The sequence below is a fragment of the Patagioenas fasciata genome, chromosome 4 (genome assembly GCF_037038585.1).
Source record: "Patagioenas fasciata isolate bPatFas1 chromosome 4, bPatFas1.hap1, whole genome shotgun sequence".
Lineage (NCBI taxonomy): Eukaryota > Metazoa > Chordata > Aves > Columbiformes > Columbidae > Patagioenas > Patagioenas fasciata.
The window spans coordinates 8,089,706-8,110,596 of NC_092523.1; the positions used below are offsets into that span (position 1 = coordinate 8,089,706).

General features: G+C 37.5%; 1 protein-coding gene across 6 annotated transcripts in view; it reads left to right on the forward strand.

Moving 5' to 3' along the window:
* MAEA (macrophage erythroblast attacher, E3 ubiquitin ligase) overlaps positions 1 to 20,532 on the forward strand; it is a 52,786-nt gene extending 32,254 nt beyond the window's left edge. For 4 of the 6 annotated variants that reach the window (XM_065837303.2, XM_065837302.2, XM_065837305.2 and 1 more), the window contains 7 exons: positions 5,084 to 5,206; positions 6,063 to 6,176; positions 8,136 to 8,212; positions 14,332 to 14,440; positions 17,881 to 18,014; positions 18,712 to 18,907; positions 19,316 to 20,532. In XM_065837303.2, coding sequence (XP_065693375.1) covers positions 5,084 to 5,206; positions 6,063 to 6,176; positions 8,136 to 8,212; positions 14,332 to 14,440; positions 17,881 to 18,014; positions 18,712 to 18,907; positions 19,316 to 19,411 — 849 coding nt within the window. In that variant the 3' untranslated portion in view covers positions 19,412 to 20,532. The remainder of the gene's footprint in view (positions 1 to 5,083; positions 5,207 to 6,062; positions 6,177 to 8,135; positions 8,213 to 14,331; positions 14,441 to 17,880; positions 18,015 to 18,711; positions 18,908 to 19,315) is intronic. The other 2 variants (XM_065837304.2, XM_071808476.1) reach the window with 1 other exon arrangement.
* Positions 20,533 to 20,891: the final 359 nt, after the last annotated feature.

Here is a 20,891-nt window from a genome sequence, read left to right on the forward strand (position 1 = left end):
TGTGCAAATGCTTGAGTATATTATCAGTAGTTGCATGACCAAAGAAGAAAGACAAACAAGTTTCATTCGCAGGCATTCATTATTTTTAGCAAGAATCTGCTTTTTTGTATTTACTTAGTTACTGTAAATATGTGGAACTGTTTTTTCCCAATTCACTGCTGAATTGTCTTAACTTTGCAGGACCTTAAAGTTACAGGCTTTAATCTTAAATTTAAGGTAGCCCACAATTCATTGTGTGATTGCCAGATTCTCACTTGGTTCACAGCTTTGTAATAGACATAGATGTGTTTAATTTCAAATTAATGTGAAGCTCAAATATTTACCAGTTAGAAAAAAGATGCCCTACTGCTTTCGCATGTCCCATTATTTCACAGATATTATTCTTCGTGTAACCTTCACTATATTTTTGTGAATCACTTTTTGTTCCTTTCTGTAGCACAACCCTACAAATTCATGGAATTCTGGACCTGTTTTCACTTTCCTCTTGGTTTTGATGCCTGAAACTAGTGTTTCAAGCAGTGTTGTTCATTATAAAGCTGTTCTTCTGTGATTTCTAGAACTCAGAGAGCCTGGCTTGATGCAGGTTTGTCCTATAGCTGGTATGAGCTTTAATTCTGAGTTGCCTGCTCTGTGGAGAAAACCTGCAGCAGATCTCTCCAGCATTGACTCTGGTATCTAAATAACTACTTGAAGAATGGGAATCTGACCCCTGTCAGCTCCTGTTCACACTGACCAGAGAGTCCCAAAGCTGTTCAAAGGAGGGGCCGTGCATATACATGTTTGAGATGTTCTTACTAAGAACCTGTCTCGGAAAATGGAAATGCCATGTGGGGATGTAGCTTTTATGTTGTCCAGTAGTATATATGTACTAATAATCATCATTGAAGGAACTCTTATTCTTCATAGTGTTTTATACCTTAATAAGTGGAGTTCTGTGCAGAATCATAGGGTTGGTAACCTCCCTCCCTGGAGCCCCTTGCAGCTTAAAAAGTGGCAGTGATATTTTAAAAGCCATCTAGGTATATATAGCTATAAATCAGGCAGAGCACAGGGTGACGAATAAATGTATTCTTTGCTTAGGTAAGTCTCTCTGATTTCTCTTAAGTGTCTTCAGCCTTCACATGCAGTTTTCTCTATAAATGTTTTTATGTGAAGTTGGAACTGTTGCAATGGAATTAAATAGTCCTTTTGTCGTAAAGTTCATCCAGTGCTTTTAAATAGGTGCCCTTCTGATACCTTGTTAGTGACTATTGGATGGATAGGATGGTTAGTTCACCTCAGTCCAAGAAATTATAGAATCTAGGTGGTACTTCCTTGCTTGTATTAGAAGGAAGAAGAATCCTTATGGTGTGTTCCCCCTCTTTAGAGTTTGGATAATTGTCAGTAATACTTAGGGACAGAGTTCTCATCCTTGAGCCATTTGAAACTGGTTTTCAGTACAGATGTAGAAGCCTGATGTTAATCAGTCTTCCTACCCACCATCAGGTATTCTGCATTTGTCAGCAAGTTAAGGCAAGGTAATTCAGGCAGAATTATCATGGCAATGCACAGGAGGCTGAAACGTCTGTGCCGAGTTACGGTTTGATAACAATTCTGAAATAATCTGTGTGAGGTGCAGGGTTCTCCTATACTGCTGCAGTACTGGAAGTAAAGTATTGCAATCGCTTTTACAATGTGAAAACTGAAATTGTGCAATGAAGGAAGACTTTACAGTGTTGCAAGAGATGGTAATTAAGGACTTTAGAATTGCTTTTTAATTTATATACAAGTCAGAAAATGTTTACCGTGATGCTGAATGGAGAGAGAGTGTGCAGCAACAGATTTCTTGCTTCAGCTTTTTCTCCACCTGCAGAAGCTGGTGGCAATAAAATTGCTTATTTACATTCACTCACTTTTATATGTAAACAAATTGCATAAGAGGCTCTTTTCGTAATAGCATATTAAATCTGAATGCTGTTTTGGGAACGGAGAAAGACAATGTTTCTGTGTGGTCTGCAGCCTGTGCAGCTCTGAAATGCAGAATAACTTTGGAAAGCTGTTCACGATTGGGGTTTCAACAGGGGTTTTTCTGTCTTGAATGTGAGATGCTTCTCACAACTGCCAGGACTGTTCTCTGGTTCCCATCCGTACCAGGTGTGGCAGACGAGCCGTTTTCCAGTACTGGCCTGTGGAGAAGAGCTGTGCTGGTTTTGGTAAAGCCAAATAATCCCCTGATACTCCTTCCTTCAATTTCATTAGTCCTGGCTAGTGAAATAGAGCATGGAGAAACATCAGGAGTAGGCAGCACCAAAAAAGGAAGATGGGAAAGCATGATCAGATTAAAAAAACTCAGGTGACAGGAGCATGTCTGGGTTTTTTTTTAAAGGCTTATTGCTTAATTGTATCTTAGTGTTTTTCTTCTATCAATCTGCATGATTAAGACTTCTGACTACTTTTTGTCAAATGCAAAAACTATTTCTTTCCCTACAAATGGATTTCTTACTGCTTTTTCTAATATTGTTCCCTTATTTTCTATCTAGCCAGCAGAGAAGAAAAATCCTATTTATTGGTGCAATTTAAATGTGACCATTAGTTCTGAAAGAAACTCTTTTAATTAAAAATGTTCTCCTCTGTTTTCTGGCTACATACCGTCTATTTAATAGGGACGGCTGCCGAGCTTTGACTTCTTTTGGTAACCACAGATCTAATTAGCATTTCTGTGCCAGATAGAACCTTTTTATTTTCAACTTGAAAAAGGAATGTAGGAATTCTTTCTTTCTTTGAGTTTTGTCTGCCTCTGCAGCAACTACAATCTTTTTGCTCACGTTCGAGTGTTGCTGTGCTAACACCTGATTGATAAATGCATTTAGTTGGGATTCTCCCAGCAGCTCATTGACTTAAAAAAATGCTGCCCTTTTTCTTCTTTAAAAAGTAATTTTTTTTCTGTGATGAAGCTTAAGTGCTGAAAAGCTAACAAATGAGATGGAACCAATGATTTGTTGTTTGCATAGCATATCTAGTCCTTTTTTGATGTAGGAGAAAATGCTTTTGTTTTAATTTGGTGTAAAAGCAAATGCTTATCATTAAGAGGACACATAGCTCAAATAAGCTTGAGGAGATTTATGGAGATGTTATTATTTTTAACTGGAATTGAATCGTCTTTCCATTCAGCAGCTATGTGGAAAAACACGCAAGCAAGATAATGAATATGGTTGCATTACATGTCAAATTACTTATACAGATGAGTTACACGGACAAGAGGTTGTTTTGTGGTCATCTTATCATGCTCAGGGACGTGACCCGGTTCTTTTTTGTTCTGATTATATTCTCAAGTGGAAAAACTGCAGACTACCAGAAAGGCAGATTACTCCCGTGTTCTTGGAGGAAAACTTAAATAAATACATTCCTTTCGTGGAATAGGTTGGCATTCTTTCAGTCCTTTTGCCAACATGTTGATAAAAGAGATTATTTTTTTTAATCTTTAAGGGAATGAGAGGAGTCAGTGCAAGTCTGATCTTAATGTCATTCTATGAACTTGTAACTGCTTTGGCTCGATCTGACGTACCTGGATTTAATAACACTAGGGCTGCATGATGCCCTTTATCTTCTGGATGGTATAATGGTTTTGTTGCTGTGGTCGTACAATCTATAAAATGTAGTTGCATGTCAACTATCTTTGCTGTTTTGTTTTTAAACCCACATTCAAGTCGTAAGAAAGGAAACTTTAGTAAAAGCTGCAGCTTGTGCTGCACTTTAGAAACACAAGTGACCTGTTTCCATTTCTGTAGATCACCATTGTGACACACCTAACGTGATCTGGTCTGTTTTTCCAATAGTGTCAGACTTGAGTTTATAAGGAAAAATTGGCTGATGAAATGCAAGATGTGAATGTGATATGCCTCGTGCTACTTCTATTTTTTGTCTTTGTCTCAGGGAGGTATAAATTCTAAGACTAAGTATATTCAGCTGTTCTAACAGCTGAAAATGCTATCTATTTCTCAGAGCTGTTGTGTTCGCTGGAGCTGCTGTAATATTTGTGATATTCAGCATTAGAGTGGTGTAGTTTTCAGTGTTTTGCTGTGAAGTCTACATAAAATTCTTCAACGTTAGAGTGCATATTAAAGAAATACCTCAATACTGGTTTTCTGTTTGCCTATTGAATTATGGTTTCCCATGGTGTATTTTTGTCAGCAAAGTATGAACTGTCATAGCGTGACATATTTTTGCAGCTCTAAAATAACTTCTGGCGATGCCAATTCCAAATGGATCCAGTTGATAATGTTTGGGAACATCTACCCAAGTCGTCTTTTTTCTTTTCAGCAGAAATAGAAGAAAAAAATGAACTCTTTGATAGTTTACTAGATCTTCAGCTGTATTCTGTCTCATTTGTCTCGATTGGTTTGAGTGTGTAAAGCTGCTGGTAATTAGGAATTACCACAGGCGTTGTGATAAGCACTGGAGGAATCTTGTGGCCCACCCATTGCCTGACTTTTTAATACAGTAACCTTGTTTTAGTGCCTCAGTGTCAGACGTTTTTATATAGAGCTATTATACCCAGTGAAAGGTCTGGAGCTTAGAATATTAAACAAATAAGAGAAAATATATTCGAGACCTCGGACTGTTGTAGGATGTTACTTAGAACTCAATAGTTATCAATGGCTGGGTAAAGTAGGTTGAGATTTTCCTCTTATGTTGCTCTTACTTGCTTTAGCAAATGTTATGGTATTGTCGTGGTCCAGTTGATGTAGTTGGCCAAGCTTTAAGGAAACCAAGTGCTCCTGAAAGTGTGAACTCCACTGGCGTGATCACAGGATCTACTTTCTTTGCCAACCTCCTGGGTTTCATCTTTACTCTTCTAGTTCCGCTGTATAAGTAGGCTCAGGACAATATTGTCACAATGTCACTATCAGAATATCTCAGTGCATAGAAACGCAGTCTTTAAAATATGCTGTCCTATCTTTATGTAATGTACTATTCTAAAAACCAGAGGTCTCAAGAACAAAGCCTTTTTTTGCCCTCTGCATTCTGGTTCTGTCAAAGAGTGGATTTCTGTTAAAGTATCAGTACAATTAAACAAGACCTGCTTTCCTTTTTCTTTTTGAAGGACTTGGTAAATATCGAGATGTTTTTGACTGCTAAAGAAGTGGAAGAGTCATTGGAAAGACAAGAGACTATGACTTGCTTGGCTTGGTGTCATGATAACAAATCCAGGCTCAGAAAAATGAAGGTATGAAAATTTAATGAGTTTTGCTTAAACTGTGATTTTTCTAAATTACTTGGATATTTGATGTGGTCAATTTCATTTAAATTATAGGTCTTGAATGAGTCTTTATATAAAATTCAGGACACTAAGTACAAAACTCTTATTTTAAGACGACACAGGTAGTTGGAGTTAAATGAGCTCATGCAAATGCCAGACCTGAAACTGAGTGATAGGTATTCTTATGGATGCAAGTGTTGTCTCAACAAATTATGCTCAAATAAAATAATAGTATTCAGTTGCTTTTAGTGTGATTTACAAACATCTAAATGCAGAAGTATATAGAGTCTTGCTGTATGTGAACTTAGATTTATAACTCTTTGCGTCCTACTGAGAGTATAAGTCAGTTTATATATGAAGGTATCTTAAGAGTGAGATTAACTGGTAAACTATGTCTTCAGGCTTAACACTGAGAGAAATTTCATACAGATTTTTCCGTGGTATTTAAGTGTTACAGATAAGAAAATAAAACTTGAGTAAAGAACCAGCTTTCTATGAGAAACTACTGTTATAAAAACCAAGTCTAATCAAGAAATAAACACAGTAAGTCTCTTTCTGGCCATTGAACACCATGACCTGAAAACAGTAGATACTTATTTCTTTGAAGCTGGTTTAAATTTCCTTGTCTCTTGAATGCTGCGTTTCAAACCATGCTGTAATCTTTTATAGGGCTTGCAGAAATCTGTTTTTAACTGATATTAACCAAATTCCCTGCCTCCCTCCAAGTGTTTGTATCTTATTTTTTAAACTAAACGCTTTCTTTAACCAAAAATGTTTGCGTGCACTTACTGATAAGCAAAGAGTGACGTTCTCTGTCACTCAGGGACGCCCAAATGAGAATGAACCGAAGATGGGACGCAAAAGTAAATCGGAGAGTGATTACTCTAAAGAAAATGATGATCTTGTTATGGAAACCATTAAAGGAAAACCAGAATTGGTATGTAAACGCTATTGCATAATTATACTGCTAAAAAAAAAAAATCCCCTTTGTATAATTCTAATATGTTAAATAACATAAGAAATAAAATCTGAACGTCCTGCTTTTTCATCACCAATCTTCCACAAACAAATGAGGAAAAAATCTTCCCCATCCTTCTTTTTGGAAAACAATTTTAAAAAAAATCTATTTCTGCAAGCCCTACTTAAAAAAAAAATATCTGAGACTGTGAGATCAGAGTTGGAAGAAGAGAAATCACTATGCTTCTTTCTGAAACACAAACATTTCTTTTCTTTCTGGTTGCTTAGCAATGAAAATGTTCTAAAATCCCAGGCACCATCTTAATGCAAGCTTTATCTACAAATTAAACTGCGTTTTGGCCTGGGAAAGCACGCAGGTCTATAGTCTTTAGGGATGTGAACGAGCTCAACTCTTGTGAATAGCTGCTGTGGAATTGTTTGAAGGTGGACAAAGGTGAAATGTGTGCGGGACTCTTTTCTTCTGGTTACACATGTGTGCAGAACATACATACACAGCCACTGGCTTGCGGTTTGCTTGAAGATTCAGAAAAACAAAACACAAACTCTGAAGGTTGTCTTGGGATGTGGGTTTTTTGCTGTTGAAACACTTGAACAAAATTCTAAGCCATAGGATTTAGTATTGTTAACAGTTAAAAAGCTTGATCAGTTTCTTAATAGAAACAAACTTAGCTAAAATTCTAAATGAGGGGTTTGTGTAGATTTGAATACCAGGGTATTTTAATACATGAAAACATCAAATGAAGTATAGAATAAATCTGCTAAACATGGATTTGAGTACGGAAAAATCCATAGTTAGAAAAGAAATTCTTTTCTATTCCTTAAGTGTATTTTAACAGATGATGGAATGCATAATTTTTGTGTTCAATGGCTTACATTTCAAATCTTAAAATAAGCTATTGTTGCGATGCGTGCCTTAGTCACCCCGGGTGGTTAACTGATACAAATTTGGAGTTGCTCAAATTCCTACTGAAGTCACTAAGGAATTTTGATATTACTGAGCTGATGGACAATAAACAAAAGACAACTGTTCACTAGAACCGTGGGGGAAGAAAAAATCAAGGCCTAATGGAGCAGGATAACTCGAGGAATATGTTTCTTTTCAAAATTCAGAGGACTTGGGGTTCTCTGTGTTTTCTTAAGGTAATAAAAGAGTTGACTGTGTCCCTATAAAGAAGCATAGTGACTGGTTCTTTTATCAGGGGAGAATCTTTTTCTTTTTAATTCCACATATTCAAAGTTTTTTTTTATAGATTTTTGTGAACTGGTGATGGAATTTGATTTAAAGGGACACTGTCAACTTCATTAGGCTTCAAATTTTACCTTTTACCAAAAACAGGTAAATGCCACTTGGTTTTCTTGTTTGAGACTTGTTTCCAGCATGGCTTTTTAGATGTTTGATAAGAAGAGCGGGCTAGAAGTTTGGAAAAAGGGAGGGAGGGAATTGCAGCAACTTAGACACTGTGCTCTTTTTTTGTTAATATGGGGGACTTTCAAAATAGAGATGTTTCTTCCTTGCAGTCTTCTGGGTACACCTATCATGTCTAAATTATCACATAGCCCCAAACTTCTGTTGAATCTACTACTCTGAATTGTTGGAGTACAAAGAAACCACCTCTTACTCTCACTTGCATTTCAGGTAACAATGTTTTCAGTCATTAAGAAAAAGTTCATCCTTGCTAAATACTGAAGATTTGAAGGAAGCAAGAGGAGGAGGTTTTGTTTGCTTTTAGGGAATTCTGTGCTGGTGTCTTGTCCGTAAAGTCAGCATTTCAACTTTTGTTGCATGAATGCCTAAAAGCAAGCAAACAAGGTTGCATGTTATTAACACTTTCTTTTTTGTTGTGCCCATGTAGTGATTAACATACTATGCAGTGCAGGTTTGGCACCATCTAAGACCCTGTCTTGTCTTTAATCTCAGAGCTGTCTGGAGTTCAGCCTAAGGATTCAGGAGTTCATTGAACTCATTCGACAGAACAAGAGACTGGACGCTGTGAGGTATGAAATTAGGATGCTTACCAAGCAGTTTTTTTTAACAAGATGCTATTATGCCTAATTAAAAACGTGTGGCTATTATTGCCACACCCAGATGCCCCACTGCTGTGAAGGATCTTGTTATTGTTGTGACCCCTCTTTGGAATTAAACTGGGGTTGAATTGTTTTTTAAAAGCAAGTTGTCATTCCACAGATGTACCTTTTATTATTATTATTTAGTGTTGTTGCTGAAACTCTGCATCTTCTTACTTTTCAAAGTGAAGGTTTAGAAAACTAATGTGTTTTATAAAACAATTGTGTTTTCTGGTGGCATACGATGTAATGAGTGTATTTACACTTAACTAATTTTCAAGAGGTACAGTAGCTTCTCATAGGAACTCACTGCAGTTTTAACCACAGGAAATACTAAAAGGTTAATGAAATGCCCATATAAAGCTTAACATTTCAATTTTGGCTGAATCTTTTCTGTTCTACTGTCTTCATTAAAGTTTTTTCTACACGTTATGCTTTAGGCCAGGTTCATCTTTTGTACTCGCTGGATAATTTGGCATTCTGTATTGTCATGTACGTGAGAATAACAAGCTGTACTATGTTACCCCTGCTCCCTTTCTCTGTCCTCAAGTGAAGAAATGAACCAAATATCCAGTTTCACCTCTTTTGAACTGGTTCTGTTGGGACTGCTTTGAGGTAACGCTGCCCAGAGTGGTGTGAACCGGTAACTGGATTCAGACCTGATCACTGCCTGGCCTCAACCACAGGACAGTCTTTCTAGTGATACTTGCATTAATAGTATCATTGCCTGAAGCAGTTTATGCTTTTCTTAGTGGTCCTGATTTCAGGTGTTGGAATAGTGTTCCCAGATAATACAGGAAACCAGTTCTGCTAAAATGAGTGGAATTTTGATACTGAGACTGTAAAACGTGTTGATAATTGTGATAAGCAGCAATCTTGCCAGCACCACAGAGTATGATGCAGGTGGCAGGGCTACTGGAGCTCCCACATGCCCAAGGGAGAGAAGAACTCACAGCAGGTTGTTTTATAAGAATATTTAACCATAAGGAGAGATTACAAGTTTTATGGCCAGACTTGAAGCTTTGCTCATACATTCTACTGATAACACAATTGCCACTTAACATTTCTGACAAGTTTTATGTTCAGGAAGCTGCAAGTCTTATTGCCTTTAAAACCATAGTAGGTACTCCAGAAATTGAAAGCAGCAGGAGGCTTGTTTTGTGACAAGACTGCTTTTTGGTCAGAGGAGCACAGAGCTATAGAAAACATACAAAGTATTATAACGTAAGCACAGACTGAAAGCGTTCTAGTGCATTCCCAGGTTTTAGATGTAGAAAATCTTCTGCAGGGCAAACCACATAACTTTTCTTGAATAGAACGGGTGAAAAAGAGCTAGTTGTTTAAAAACAAGAATAAAGGATAAGATAATGCAAGTATGTGAAGAGGTCAATCTAATACTAACACCACCCCCAAAACTGTTCACCTTAAATTTCAGGGCTATTTCCAGCTGTTAGTTCTAATTTCATTCAGATGTGTTGCTTGCTTTGAGCTAACACATATCATTCATACTTTGCTCTGCTTGTGCCTAAATCGTTGTTGGTTTGATCCGGTCCCAGCCAATGCGAATTTGCAATGTGATAAACTCCAGATAATATTAATGTTAATTATTAAACCAACCACACACCTACATGTTAGCATTTAGATATGTGCACCTACCCTTTGATAGAGTTCTCAGATCCTAAGGAATTGTCAGGAGGTTATGAAAAGGATGAAAGACACTCAACGACGTCTGTCTTCTGAGGCCCATGGTGCTCTTTATATCCAACAAATACTGTGCCTTTGTGCTTTTAGTTTTATGCTAACATTGCTGCTTTGCCAAATGTGCAGTCATGCATCTTAACAATGAGTAGTCCTTGCTCTGAGAACTATTTTCTTTGAGCTGCAGCTTCCTTACGTAGCTTGGAAACCACAGGGCAGGCATAGAGCTGGATAAAGAGACAGGCTGGGACAAAGTAGATAAGGGCATTCTGTATTTTATTGTTATTACTGGATGTTTGTTTCCCTCTGATGCCTTTTCCACATTAGAACTGGTAAAACTTATAAGTTGTCAGCCCTCAAGGGGACCCAGCACTCTTGATGTGGAGTGACTTGTATCATAGCCTCTGAGGTTTAAAGCTCACAGCTCATATCTACATGGATATATGTTATATATAAAATAAACATTAATAGGCAAATAGGCAACCATGTTGCAGGGCAGGGGTGAAGTGTGTGTGTGGCATATACCTATTGAAATTCAGGGCTGACACATATTTTATACCAGCAATAATAACTTGCCAGTCATAACAATGCTGTTTTAACTTGCTAACTTCTCGTAAAATGAAAAGGAGCTACAGAAGTCCTCCTAGATCTTCATTCACTCCTTTTTAACAGAGTGAGTTCTGATAATTTTGTACATTCAGAGTTCAATGTCTCAATGCTTTCCTTAAATAATCTGGCTTAAAAATCTTAGGTTTTTACCATTTCATTCTACTTTGCTTCAAAATAAATATGTCATGAATAAAGGAATATATTTTGGGAAGGTGTAACATAAATCTCATTGTTTCTAGCGAACTATTGCAACTTGTGTTTTTATTAGCATGCTTCTGTTAAGTGCCTGCAGCAGGATTCTTTCAGTATTATGTCCGTGGTGCAATAAATAGGTCAGGCATCCATTAAAAAGCAAAGAAAGCGGCTGTTTACCAAGTAGCTTCCTGTACCAGTGGAACTCCGAGAACTGACATTTTGTTGAAACGCAGCTGGTGTTTAAATAAGTTTGAAAGGTTTGCGTACTGCCCACTGATAACCTTGAAAGTGACGTGTTGCTTGTAGGTTAAAATTGATGTGAGCTTTAAAATGATACATCTTATTAAATAAGTGTCTGAATTTCCATAACTTTTTAGAATATGAGTGCAAACGGACCTTCCTTTAAGGTAGCTTATCAGAGTAGTCTCGAAAGTGCAAGTTTCACGGAATCACAGGATGTCAGGGATTGGAAGGGACCTTGAAAGCTCATCCAGTGCAATCCCCCTGCCGGAGCAGGAACACCCAGCTGAGGTTCCACAGGAAGGTGTCCAGGTGGGTTTGAATGTCTGCAGAGAAGGAGACTCCACAACCCCCCTGGGCAGCCTGGGCCAGGCTCTGTCACCCTCACTGAGAAGAAGTTTCTTCTCATATTTAAGTGGAACCTTTTGTGTTCCAGTTTGTACCCACTGCCCCTTGTCCTATCATTGGTTGTCACCGAGAAGAGCCTGGCTCCATCCTCCTGACACTCACCCTTTATATATCTGTATGTACAAAAAATATTTCTTGAATAAAAAGCTTAATTCTCTTAGGCTTAAGTACATCACAAAGTTTTTGCCTGGTATCCCACAGTTTCTTCAGCTTTTTTGCAAAGCTCATACCTATTACAGTAACAGTAACTTATGACACTGATTTCACATTTTGGGTGCTCTCACTAATTTGCACTTTGATGTACTCTTAATAGACAGTAAACTGTAAATCTTCAAGTCTTCATAAATATCCTTTCATTCTTGGATTCATCAAGTCTGCTGTAGCTGCATGTGCTATAGGAACGCTATTCAAACAAAAGAGGATGGACTTTGTCCCCACAGAGTTTACAGAATCACTCTGGGATTTGAAAAACAAAATTTTCTACCTATTACTTTCATCTGTTATGATATTTAGTTAGTGGTTTCAGTGATGGTCTGGTGGTCATGATTTAGAGAAATAATGTTTTAAATAAATCTAGCCCCCAGCTCTAGCTACACTGACTAGGGTGGGCTAATGGTGGTAAAAATGTTGTGAATAAGCATTATAAAGTTAATAAATACCTCCAAGAGCATCACACTTGCACAAAGAGATGTAGATAGCTGAGTGAAAAGGCAAGAGGTGAATAATGGCATAAGAGCAAATAAGGTGTTATTTAAGTGTTGTGCATTCACGAGTACTCACATAGAACTGTTTCTGGCTTCCCAGTCTGAAAAAGACTTCAGAGTGTTATGGATTAACAAACGTGTTTCCGTTTTAAAGGATGTCTTGCTTCATTTTAATTTCTGTGTGTTGGCATTTGGAGGCTGTAGCTCAGACGCTGGCAGGGCTGGCTTCGTGCAGAAACTTCCTTGGTTTCTTAAGGGGCGCAGGTGGAAGGGAAAACCAGAGGTGAAAACGAACAGGAGGTCATGTTAGAAAACCTAATTCCTTCTGGTCAAATCTACAACGGGCGCCACATGCCAGCATGTTCAGTGCTTTGGAAATGGTGGAAGTGTGGGGTGGCTGAGCACTCCTCCTTTGGATGGCTGGCACACACATAGTGATTATATATCATGCATATATAAACCAAAGTGTTACTATAATTCTGGCTGCCATACAGTACGTGTGGTCAGTATTTGCCTATTGCAGCTCAGGGTCTTCCTATAAGTAAGGGGGATATATAGTTGAAATGTTCTCTGGAAGAGCAAATTCTCATGGGGAGTATGACCACAGTACTAATGGGGCCGGTACAAACCTGAAGTACCGCTTCTGTTTTAACATCATAGGACACAAATGCACAGTGATCGGTTCTTTTAAGATTATTTTTTTCCTCTTCTCCTTCATACATGCACACACACACATTAGTTTAATGGGTGAGTCTGAATATTTTGCTTTGCCTAAGATTTCTTAATAACTGTTGCGTTCATCTGCAGCTCTGGCCTAGCACGTATTTTAACTTTCTTCTAGTATGTCCAGGCTGCCTTGTCTCTTCTCTGAGGCCATGGCTTTTGTACTTCTGCTCTCATAACAGTCATCACCTGGGGAACAATATTTACATTCCTGAATTGCTCACCCGAAATAGGAAGTTGGGTGGAAACAGCCTGTCCTACACAACTTCCATTGCTTCCTGGTGAGGGTGGGAGAGGAAGCGGGAGCACTGAAACACTGCAGAAGAGACTGTTCTCATGGTGTTGGGAACCAAAGTGTAGCCAGTGAAACACAGAATTGGAAGAAAACAATATTTATATAACTTATTTTTTTTTAAATTCAGCCCATGATTTTAACAAGAATCTTTGAAAGTTAAGAAGAGCAAACACCAGAGTACTTCAGCAATTAGAATCGTAGAATCACTTGGTATCTTGCCCATAATACAAACTGTGGAGAAGATACGGTACAGGGAAGACGTTTCTGCGCTTACGCAATGCCAGAAATTCTGTGCAGTTCTGATTCTGTGCCCAGTCTGCTGTGCAGCACATGTGCGCCACTGCAAACAGGAGCTTTTAGCAGAAATGCTGAACTAATTGTCCAGTTTAAAACCTGGAGGGTTTTCCTGCACCCACAAACTGCAGCTTGAAAACTGAGCTTGGGAAGACTAAATAGAGGAGGCTTTCATACAGGTTTTAAAGTTCCTGAATATCCTTATAATCGGATATGTTTTCAGCCTTGTGTATCTCTCATAATCAGTGTGCATTAAAGTACAAAACTTAGACTGAAGTTCTACTTAATTTTTTATATCTCTGGCCAAAAAATTTGCTCTTAATGCTTAACGAAGTGTTTTCTACTACATTACCCTCTGATTTCTTGTAGTCTGCACAGACAGTGGTGTTGCCTTCTTGGCTATACCACAAAAAGCAATCACTTATGCAAAAGTAAATATTCTCTCAAAATTCAGTATAAACAAGATAGATATTTGAACGCTCTCAATGTTTAACGATTTTGAATAGCTGATTATCAGACTGCTTTTATCTCATTTGCAAGTGTATGCCAAAGGAGTAAGTGTGATACATTGAGTTTGCGTAAGCAGAGACATTTCTTCTAATAATCATGGATCTGTCATTCTAGATGTGAGGTAAGGCTTCATGGTAGAGTGAGATGCTCTGGTGTCTGAGAAATTACAGTGTAAAACTGTTAATTCTTGAAGTCATTCTTACACTCACATTTAGCAGGCTGTACTTTTTCAGGCCCTTTAAATGCATCACCTTCTGAAGTTCATGAGTTGGGAGCAGAATCTAGAGGTTTTCTCTGAAATCTTACATAATTATATAAATTTACTTGATTTAGGAGCAAGGCTATCTAATAACAGTACAAATTCTCTGTTTCAGACATGCGAGAAAGCATTTCAGCCAGGCTGAGGGAAGCCAGCTGGATGAGGTTCGACAAGTAATGGGAATGTTGGCCTTTCCTTCAGATACTCACATCTCCCCCTATAAGGTAATGTTATGTTTGAAATTCAGTGGTACAGCAGAATAATAAAATACATGTTACAGTTATTTGTCCTTACAGGAAAATGCACTGATAATCTGAAGATCAAAAGCTTTTCTAATTTTGCGTTCTAAAATCCACTCTTATAATAGTCCTTGATTTTAATAACCAGTCCTTCCCTGTACGTTAATCCAGCTACTATTTGCATTGTTGCAGCTGGATCTTAATAGTAACAAACACTGAGCCAGGCTTACCACAAACCCAGCACTAAAGATATGCGGGACTGGCAGTGTGGTGTGCAGATAAACAGCAAGAGACAGAAGATGAGGAAATAGAAAAACAAAGCAATGGGATAGTTGTGTTCAACATACCAGGCTGTGCCCTTAATACACTAGTAGCAGGCCTTAATTCTACTTCTCGAATTACTGCTCTTGCCGTGATTTAGATGACGAAAGGAGGCAATATCTACATCTAAATTTGACTCAAGCAAAATTCATAGGTAGTTACTCTTTCTACAGATTTGGAGTTTGTTCTGTGATCATGTGCTAATTCACTTCTTCTCTTCAACTTGACATTGCAGGTAGAAGGTAGACAGGTGTTGAGCTGCTAAGGCAAAAATCCTGTGAAATGCCAAGCCAATATGTGGCAATGCCATTATAAACATGGCTTTTAAATAATTGATGATGAAATCTATGGTTTAACAAAACATACCAAAAAAACCCAAACCAACAACCCATAGAATTAATGTGAATTTCTTTGCTAATCCTGGAGTCCTAGAAGGATCCTGTTGTTTTGGATTCCACATTTGATGTGAATTACAAGCATAAAGGGTAAATGTGTTACAAGACTGGGTGTAAGATAGAGCTTATCATTGGTTTAGTAGTTAGAAAGAAATAGGCAGAAATAAAAATCCTGTGTTTTGTTCTAAGGGCTTGTTTGGGCAGAAAAAGCCAGTACTATTTCATGTACAACCATACAATTGGAACAAGTATGCTACTGTTGTTTTATAGATCTGACTTAACTTCCATAAACTAGGATGTTTTATGTATTGAGTCTTCTAATAATTAGCTAAATAAACACAATCCTAGAGTGCTTGCTTGTTTGGAGATACCTTTAACATGTTGGCTAAGAGTTTTGTGCATAAATGGCTTTAAGTAAAATTAGTTTTAAACCTGTGAGGAAGCTTGTCAGATCATAATATCTCTAATCAATTAATTTTATTAATACAAGGAAAGAAGCATATTCTATAACCAATGAGTAACACTTTTTCCAGCTCATTGTCCTATCTTTTAGGACTTTAAGGAAAACGTGATTAATGTGGCAAAACAAGCTATTTTCTTTTTATATCTTTTGAACAAGCTTGTTTGGCTGTGGCTGAAATTATTCCAGTGGGACATGTAGGAGGCTGCTGCTTCTGTTTCGCATCACCTAGGCCCTTAATCACAGGCTTTTCTGAAACATTAGTAGGACTTCATCTCTTCGTTAGGGATCTGGTTTAGGCTCTGTCTGTTCCCTCTTCCCAAGAATTACCTCAGGGTCAGAACAAAAGCTTCATCCTGGATCTCCAGGAACATTCTGGTCTTAGATGGGGCAGGTGATGGTCCAGACAGGCCTGCAGTATGGTGGCAGAAACTATGCTTTTTGCTTTAGTTAAAGCAAGAGATGTGGACGTATTTACTTTTGCCCCATCTGTACAGGTTTTCTGCTGAAGATCTGCTTGTTGGTTTGGAGTGTTTAGAAGTCAGACAAATACTGGTTATGTCCAGGCTTCTTTCCTTTCCTCTGGGTTTACCTCTGAATCTTTCTGCCTCTTCCTCATATGATCCAACTGCTTCTGATGCAAGATGTTTTCCTTTTCTCTCTTGTCTTATTCCTGATGGCTTTTCTGAATCTCTTGAAGTCCATCACTTAGACTTGCACCCTTTTCCAGCTTCTGTGTAATTCCCCTTTTGAAATGTTTGTCAGAAAAAGTACCAGGTCTGATTTATTTACTAGTTGTACATAAACCATTCCTCCCCACTGTTCAAGTAGTTGATTTTTAGGTAGAAAGAAAGGATAGAGAACTATTTCTGCACTTACTCAGACAACTGCTGTCAAAATCCAGTTCAGTGCTTCTTTACATGTTGGCTTCTTGTAGTCCTGCAAGGTATTTCCCAAGTTTATCTGAAATACAGTTCTGTTAATGTATCGTTTTAGGGTAATGATGAAAAATTTATTCATAAAACTAAGAAAATGTACTATGGGACCATGAAATCATTTGGATAAAAGTTCTCTGGCCAGTCTGATCCGCTTGGGGTGAGGGAATTGGAGGATACAGGCTGCGACAAAAGGGAATGCTGGAGTCTGTCCTTCCGTGGTGTCTGAAATCAACAGGGAACTGAGGAGAGGCAGAATGGGCCAGGGTGGTACAGAGCAGAGCATAAAGACAAATGTCTATGTCATGGTAAAAAGCACTGCCTAGTAATTTTGGTATAACATGTTTGGAGTTTGATCCTGCTGCTCAGTGTATTGGCTGTCACTAAGTCTTGGATTTCCTTTAAAAGCCTGTTTTATAAATGAAACAATCTGCTAAAATATTATTGTTGCTCCTAGTTGCCTTAAAGAGTAGCATGCACAGTTGATAATAGGAACTTATTTGTAAGATAAATAAACATTGTCACTTCTTGTGACCAGAGTGCAGGTTATGGATGCAAAGGCGAAAAGGGATGTTAGCACAAGAATTGGATCTTTGCATTATATATAATATAACAAGTATATTTGCCAGATGTCTTCACTTCTTGCATGACTCTTCCACAGCATTACTTCCAGGGTTTTATATATCCTTGACCTGTGGGTTTAGTTCTTGCTTCCATGAAAAAAAATCCCTACTTCTAACTCCTGTTCCCTGGTTTTTAGGTAACCCAAAGCATTACAATATATATAATTTTGTCCTTAAATACATAGCTAAGCTTTCTCTAGCTTGGGATTGTACCAGCTCCTCTAAAACCTTTTTACAAAATGCTGTAAACAGAGTATATTACAAAGAACTATCAGCAGAATTATCTTGACTAGAGGTTAAAGATGCTTCTTGACTTATGGATGTTAATGGTTCAGAGAGCAGACATTCCACAATACTAACACTGCTTCCCAAGTAGGCCAGCATTCTAAAAAACTAAATACAAGAAATACCCTTACCAGGCTTTACATACCTTAATTAGAACATTTGGTAGATGGCAGAGGGAGACTGAATATTGTTTTGCCAGCTATTTGAAGTAATACTTGATTTAAATTGAATTTCTAGTGAAGTAGTACTATAAGGTACTTTATAAACAAGGACATACTGTGCGATAGCATGTGTACTTTTATTTTGTGCTGGATTCAGTCTGGTGCGTTTTACACAATTTACCACTCCCAGGCTTTTCCCCCCGGGGACAATTAGCTAGAAAACAACTTGTGTTGTTTTTTAACAGGATCTCTTGGACCCTGCTCGATGGAGAATGCTGATCCAACAGTTTAGATACGATAACTACAGACTACATCAGCTGGGAAACAATTCTGTTTTTACTATAACACTCCAGGCAGGCCTTTCAGCTATAAAAACACCGTATCCTTTAATGCAGATACTACTGTCAAATGCAAAAATGGTTTGTGGGTTTTTTTGTTCTATAGATGTTTCTCAGAGTGCTCAAAGAGGGAATTTTACATGTGAATATTTTTGCTCACGAGTTGTTTAAATGGAATATGAATTGGTCTCTCTATTAAATTAAAGGGAGAGTATAATAAGCAGCTTTATGGTTAAAAAAAAAAAAAGTCCAAACCAAAATGTTAAGGTGAAATCTACTTTGCATTTGCATACTTGGGTATCTTGCCAATCTGAAGTTGATGAATATATCTACAAAAGTTAATGAGCTGGGTCAGAATTACCATTTTTTTTTTCAAAGCGCTTACACACAAATTTACTGTGTCTGTCTTTATGTGATTATTCAAATATATCCTGCATCTTTTGAAACTTAGTTGGATTTGCTGCCCACTCTGGTGTATTAGAGGCCTGGTCCTGGGGTGTTCTACATTAGAAATGTCACCTGTAGAGGGTGCCAGACACTTGTTGCTCACTCTCGTGCCTCGAAACAAAGCAAGCACTTCATTTTTATTATATGCACATTAAAGGTGAATTAATTATCTTGTACATTCTAAAACCTAGGCTGTATTTGCACAGTTTACTATATTTTTTTCCAAGGTATGTCGTTAACTAATTGTTGTCGCATTCTGTGGGGGTTGTTCCTTGACTCGCTGTTCAACAGACAGTGTTATAAAGAGGACGGGAGCTCAAAAAACCCAGACTGCCCTGTGTGTAGCAAATCCCTGAACAAGCTGGCTCAGCCCCTGCCTATGGCACATTGTGCCAACTCCCGACTAGTCTGCAAGATTTCGGGGGATGTAATGAACGAAAATAATCCTCCTATGATGTTACCAAATGGATATGTCTACGGATACAATGTAAGTGTTGAAATCAATGATTTAAGTTTAAAATATCAGTGGTTATAATAACTTTCTATATTAAAATAAGAGCTTTATAAACTCAGAAGGCTTAGAAGCATCTGCTGTATTAACAGAAGATAAGTAACTTCTTGCAGTAATTTTTAAAGCACTGTATACTGTTGTGATTAACTTGGACTTTAAGAGGCTAATCACAGAATGTCCGAATAGATTAATTTATAACATGAAATTAAATGGTATTCAAAACCTTTTCTTTTGGAGAACGATAATGTAAAATAAGTGGGCAGAGATATTTTGACCTCAGACTATAACAACATTTTTTTAATTAAAAAAAGTTTATTTGCTAAGCAGTTAAATAATGCTTGAAGTTACTACTGGGACTGTCACCTTTTGATTTCACTCTTTCAGTCTCTGCTTTCTATTCGTCAAGATGACAAAGTAATTTGCCCAAGAACCAAAGAAGTCTTCAACTTCTCACAAGCTGAGAAAGTCTACATCATGTAGGTCCATCAAACACACGATGAAGTGCCGCTGGAATTTTGACACAGTGTATATTGGCATACCCTGGAAAAGGGGGGGGCCTTAATGTGTGGCAAAGAAGCAAAACCTGCCACCCTGGGGATCAGACCTGTTGGTGGCATTATTGTTTCTTGCGACCAAAGATCAATGAGCAACAATAAACACTCTTTAAAAGAGGAGAAAAAAGAAAAAAAAAAAAAGAGGAATTATGACTTAAGTTTGTACTTGAATTAAAAAAAGAAAACAAATTTTGATTGTTAAGATTTTGTAACATAAGGTCAACAATTGGACTCTGCTCAAAAGTACTTTCATCTTCTAAAGGATAACATTCTTTAAAGATGGATACTTGCACTGGGGGAAAAGTTACGACCGATTTGAAATTAAATCCATTTTTCTTCCCTCTTTTTCACAATTGTCCAAGACCCTTTTGTTATCAAAGATTTCAATACTACCAATATGTTCTCCTTTAAGCTCCTCTTTGCCTTCTTTGTGATCCTCTTGGGAAGTAATCTGGAACGTGAATTGGGTAACTTATTTCCATGGGAAGATATTGATGTCTTGGACACAAGACTGGCTTCTCTGGAGGATCAACTAGGGACTGGTTTGAAGGAGTATGAAGTCTTTTTCCAAACCCAAATATTTTAAGGAGGTTGCATAAGTATCAAGAGGAACTGAGAACATTTCAGGCAAAATCCGATGCTTGTTTAAATGTTCTTTTTCCAGTCTACCATAGTGTTAAAGTCCTTCTAAAGTTATTAGTTATGTGCATAGGGTTCAATATGAAATCATTAGTGCTACTGCCTTATTTCTTGCTTTGAGAATGTACTCACATGAAAATGAGCTGGTATTCTTAAGTGTTGGGCGAAGTTTCTGAAGATGCCTTGCAGGATGATTACATAATTTTAGGGTCTAAATAGTACTCATTACTGAAACTAATAGTTCAATTTTAACAACTACACAACACATCCTTATGACTTTTCAAAAGAATTAAACCATTGTAGTTTAAACAAGACCATATTGTAGAGGTTTGTATTTAGCGCTTATTTTTGCATGTTGATGTTGATTAGCTAATAAAAGATTGTAAATGTAAAACATGTTAATAAAAATTGTTTTCCATTTCTTGATTATATAAAATTAGAAAGCTGCTTTGTATTTAAGTGTAAAAAGCATTCACTCTTCTCGGGGTCTCTCTTAAAAGGAGCGCAAGTTCCAAGTGCTGCTTTTTGGTGTTCTGCAAGATTAAAAGAAGAAAAAAACAGACAAAAGCACCAACACACACACAAACCGAACAAAAAAAACCCCACCACATACACACCACTGTATCAAAACCATAAATGTTATTCTTCAGGCTTCAAAATCAGAGCATCTCAGTCAAATAACTATTTTTGGTTTCAATTTTTCATATAGGAACAGTACACTCTACATTCAATTTTTTTCCTGTTGTTTCCTACAAGATTACCTGATG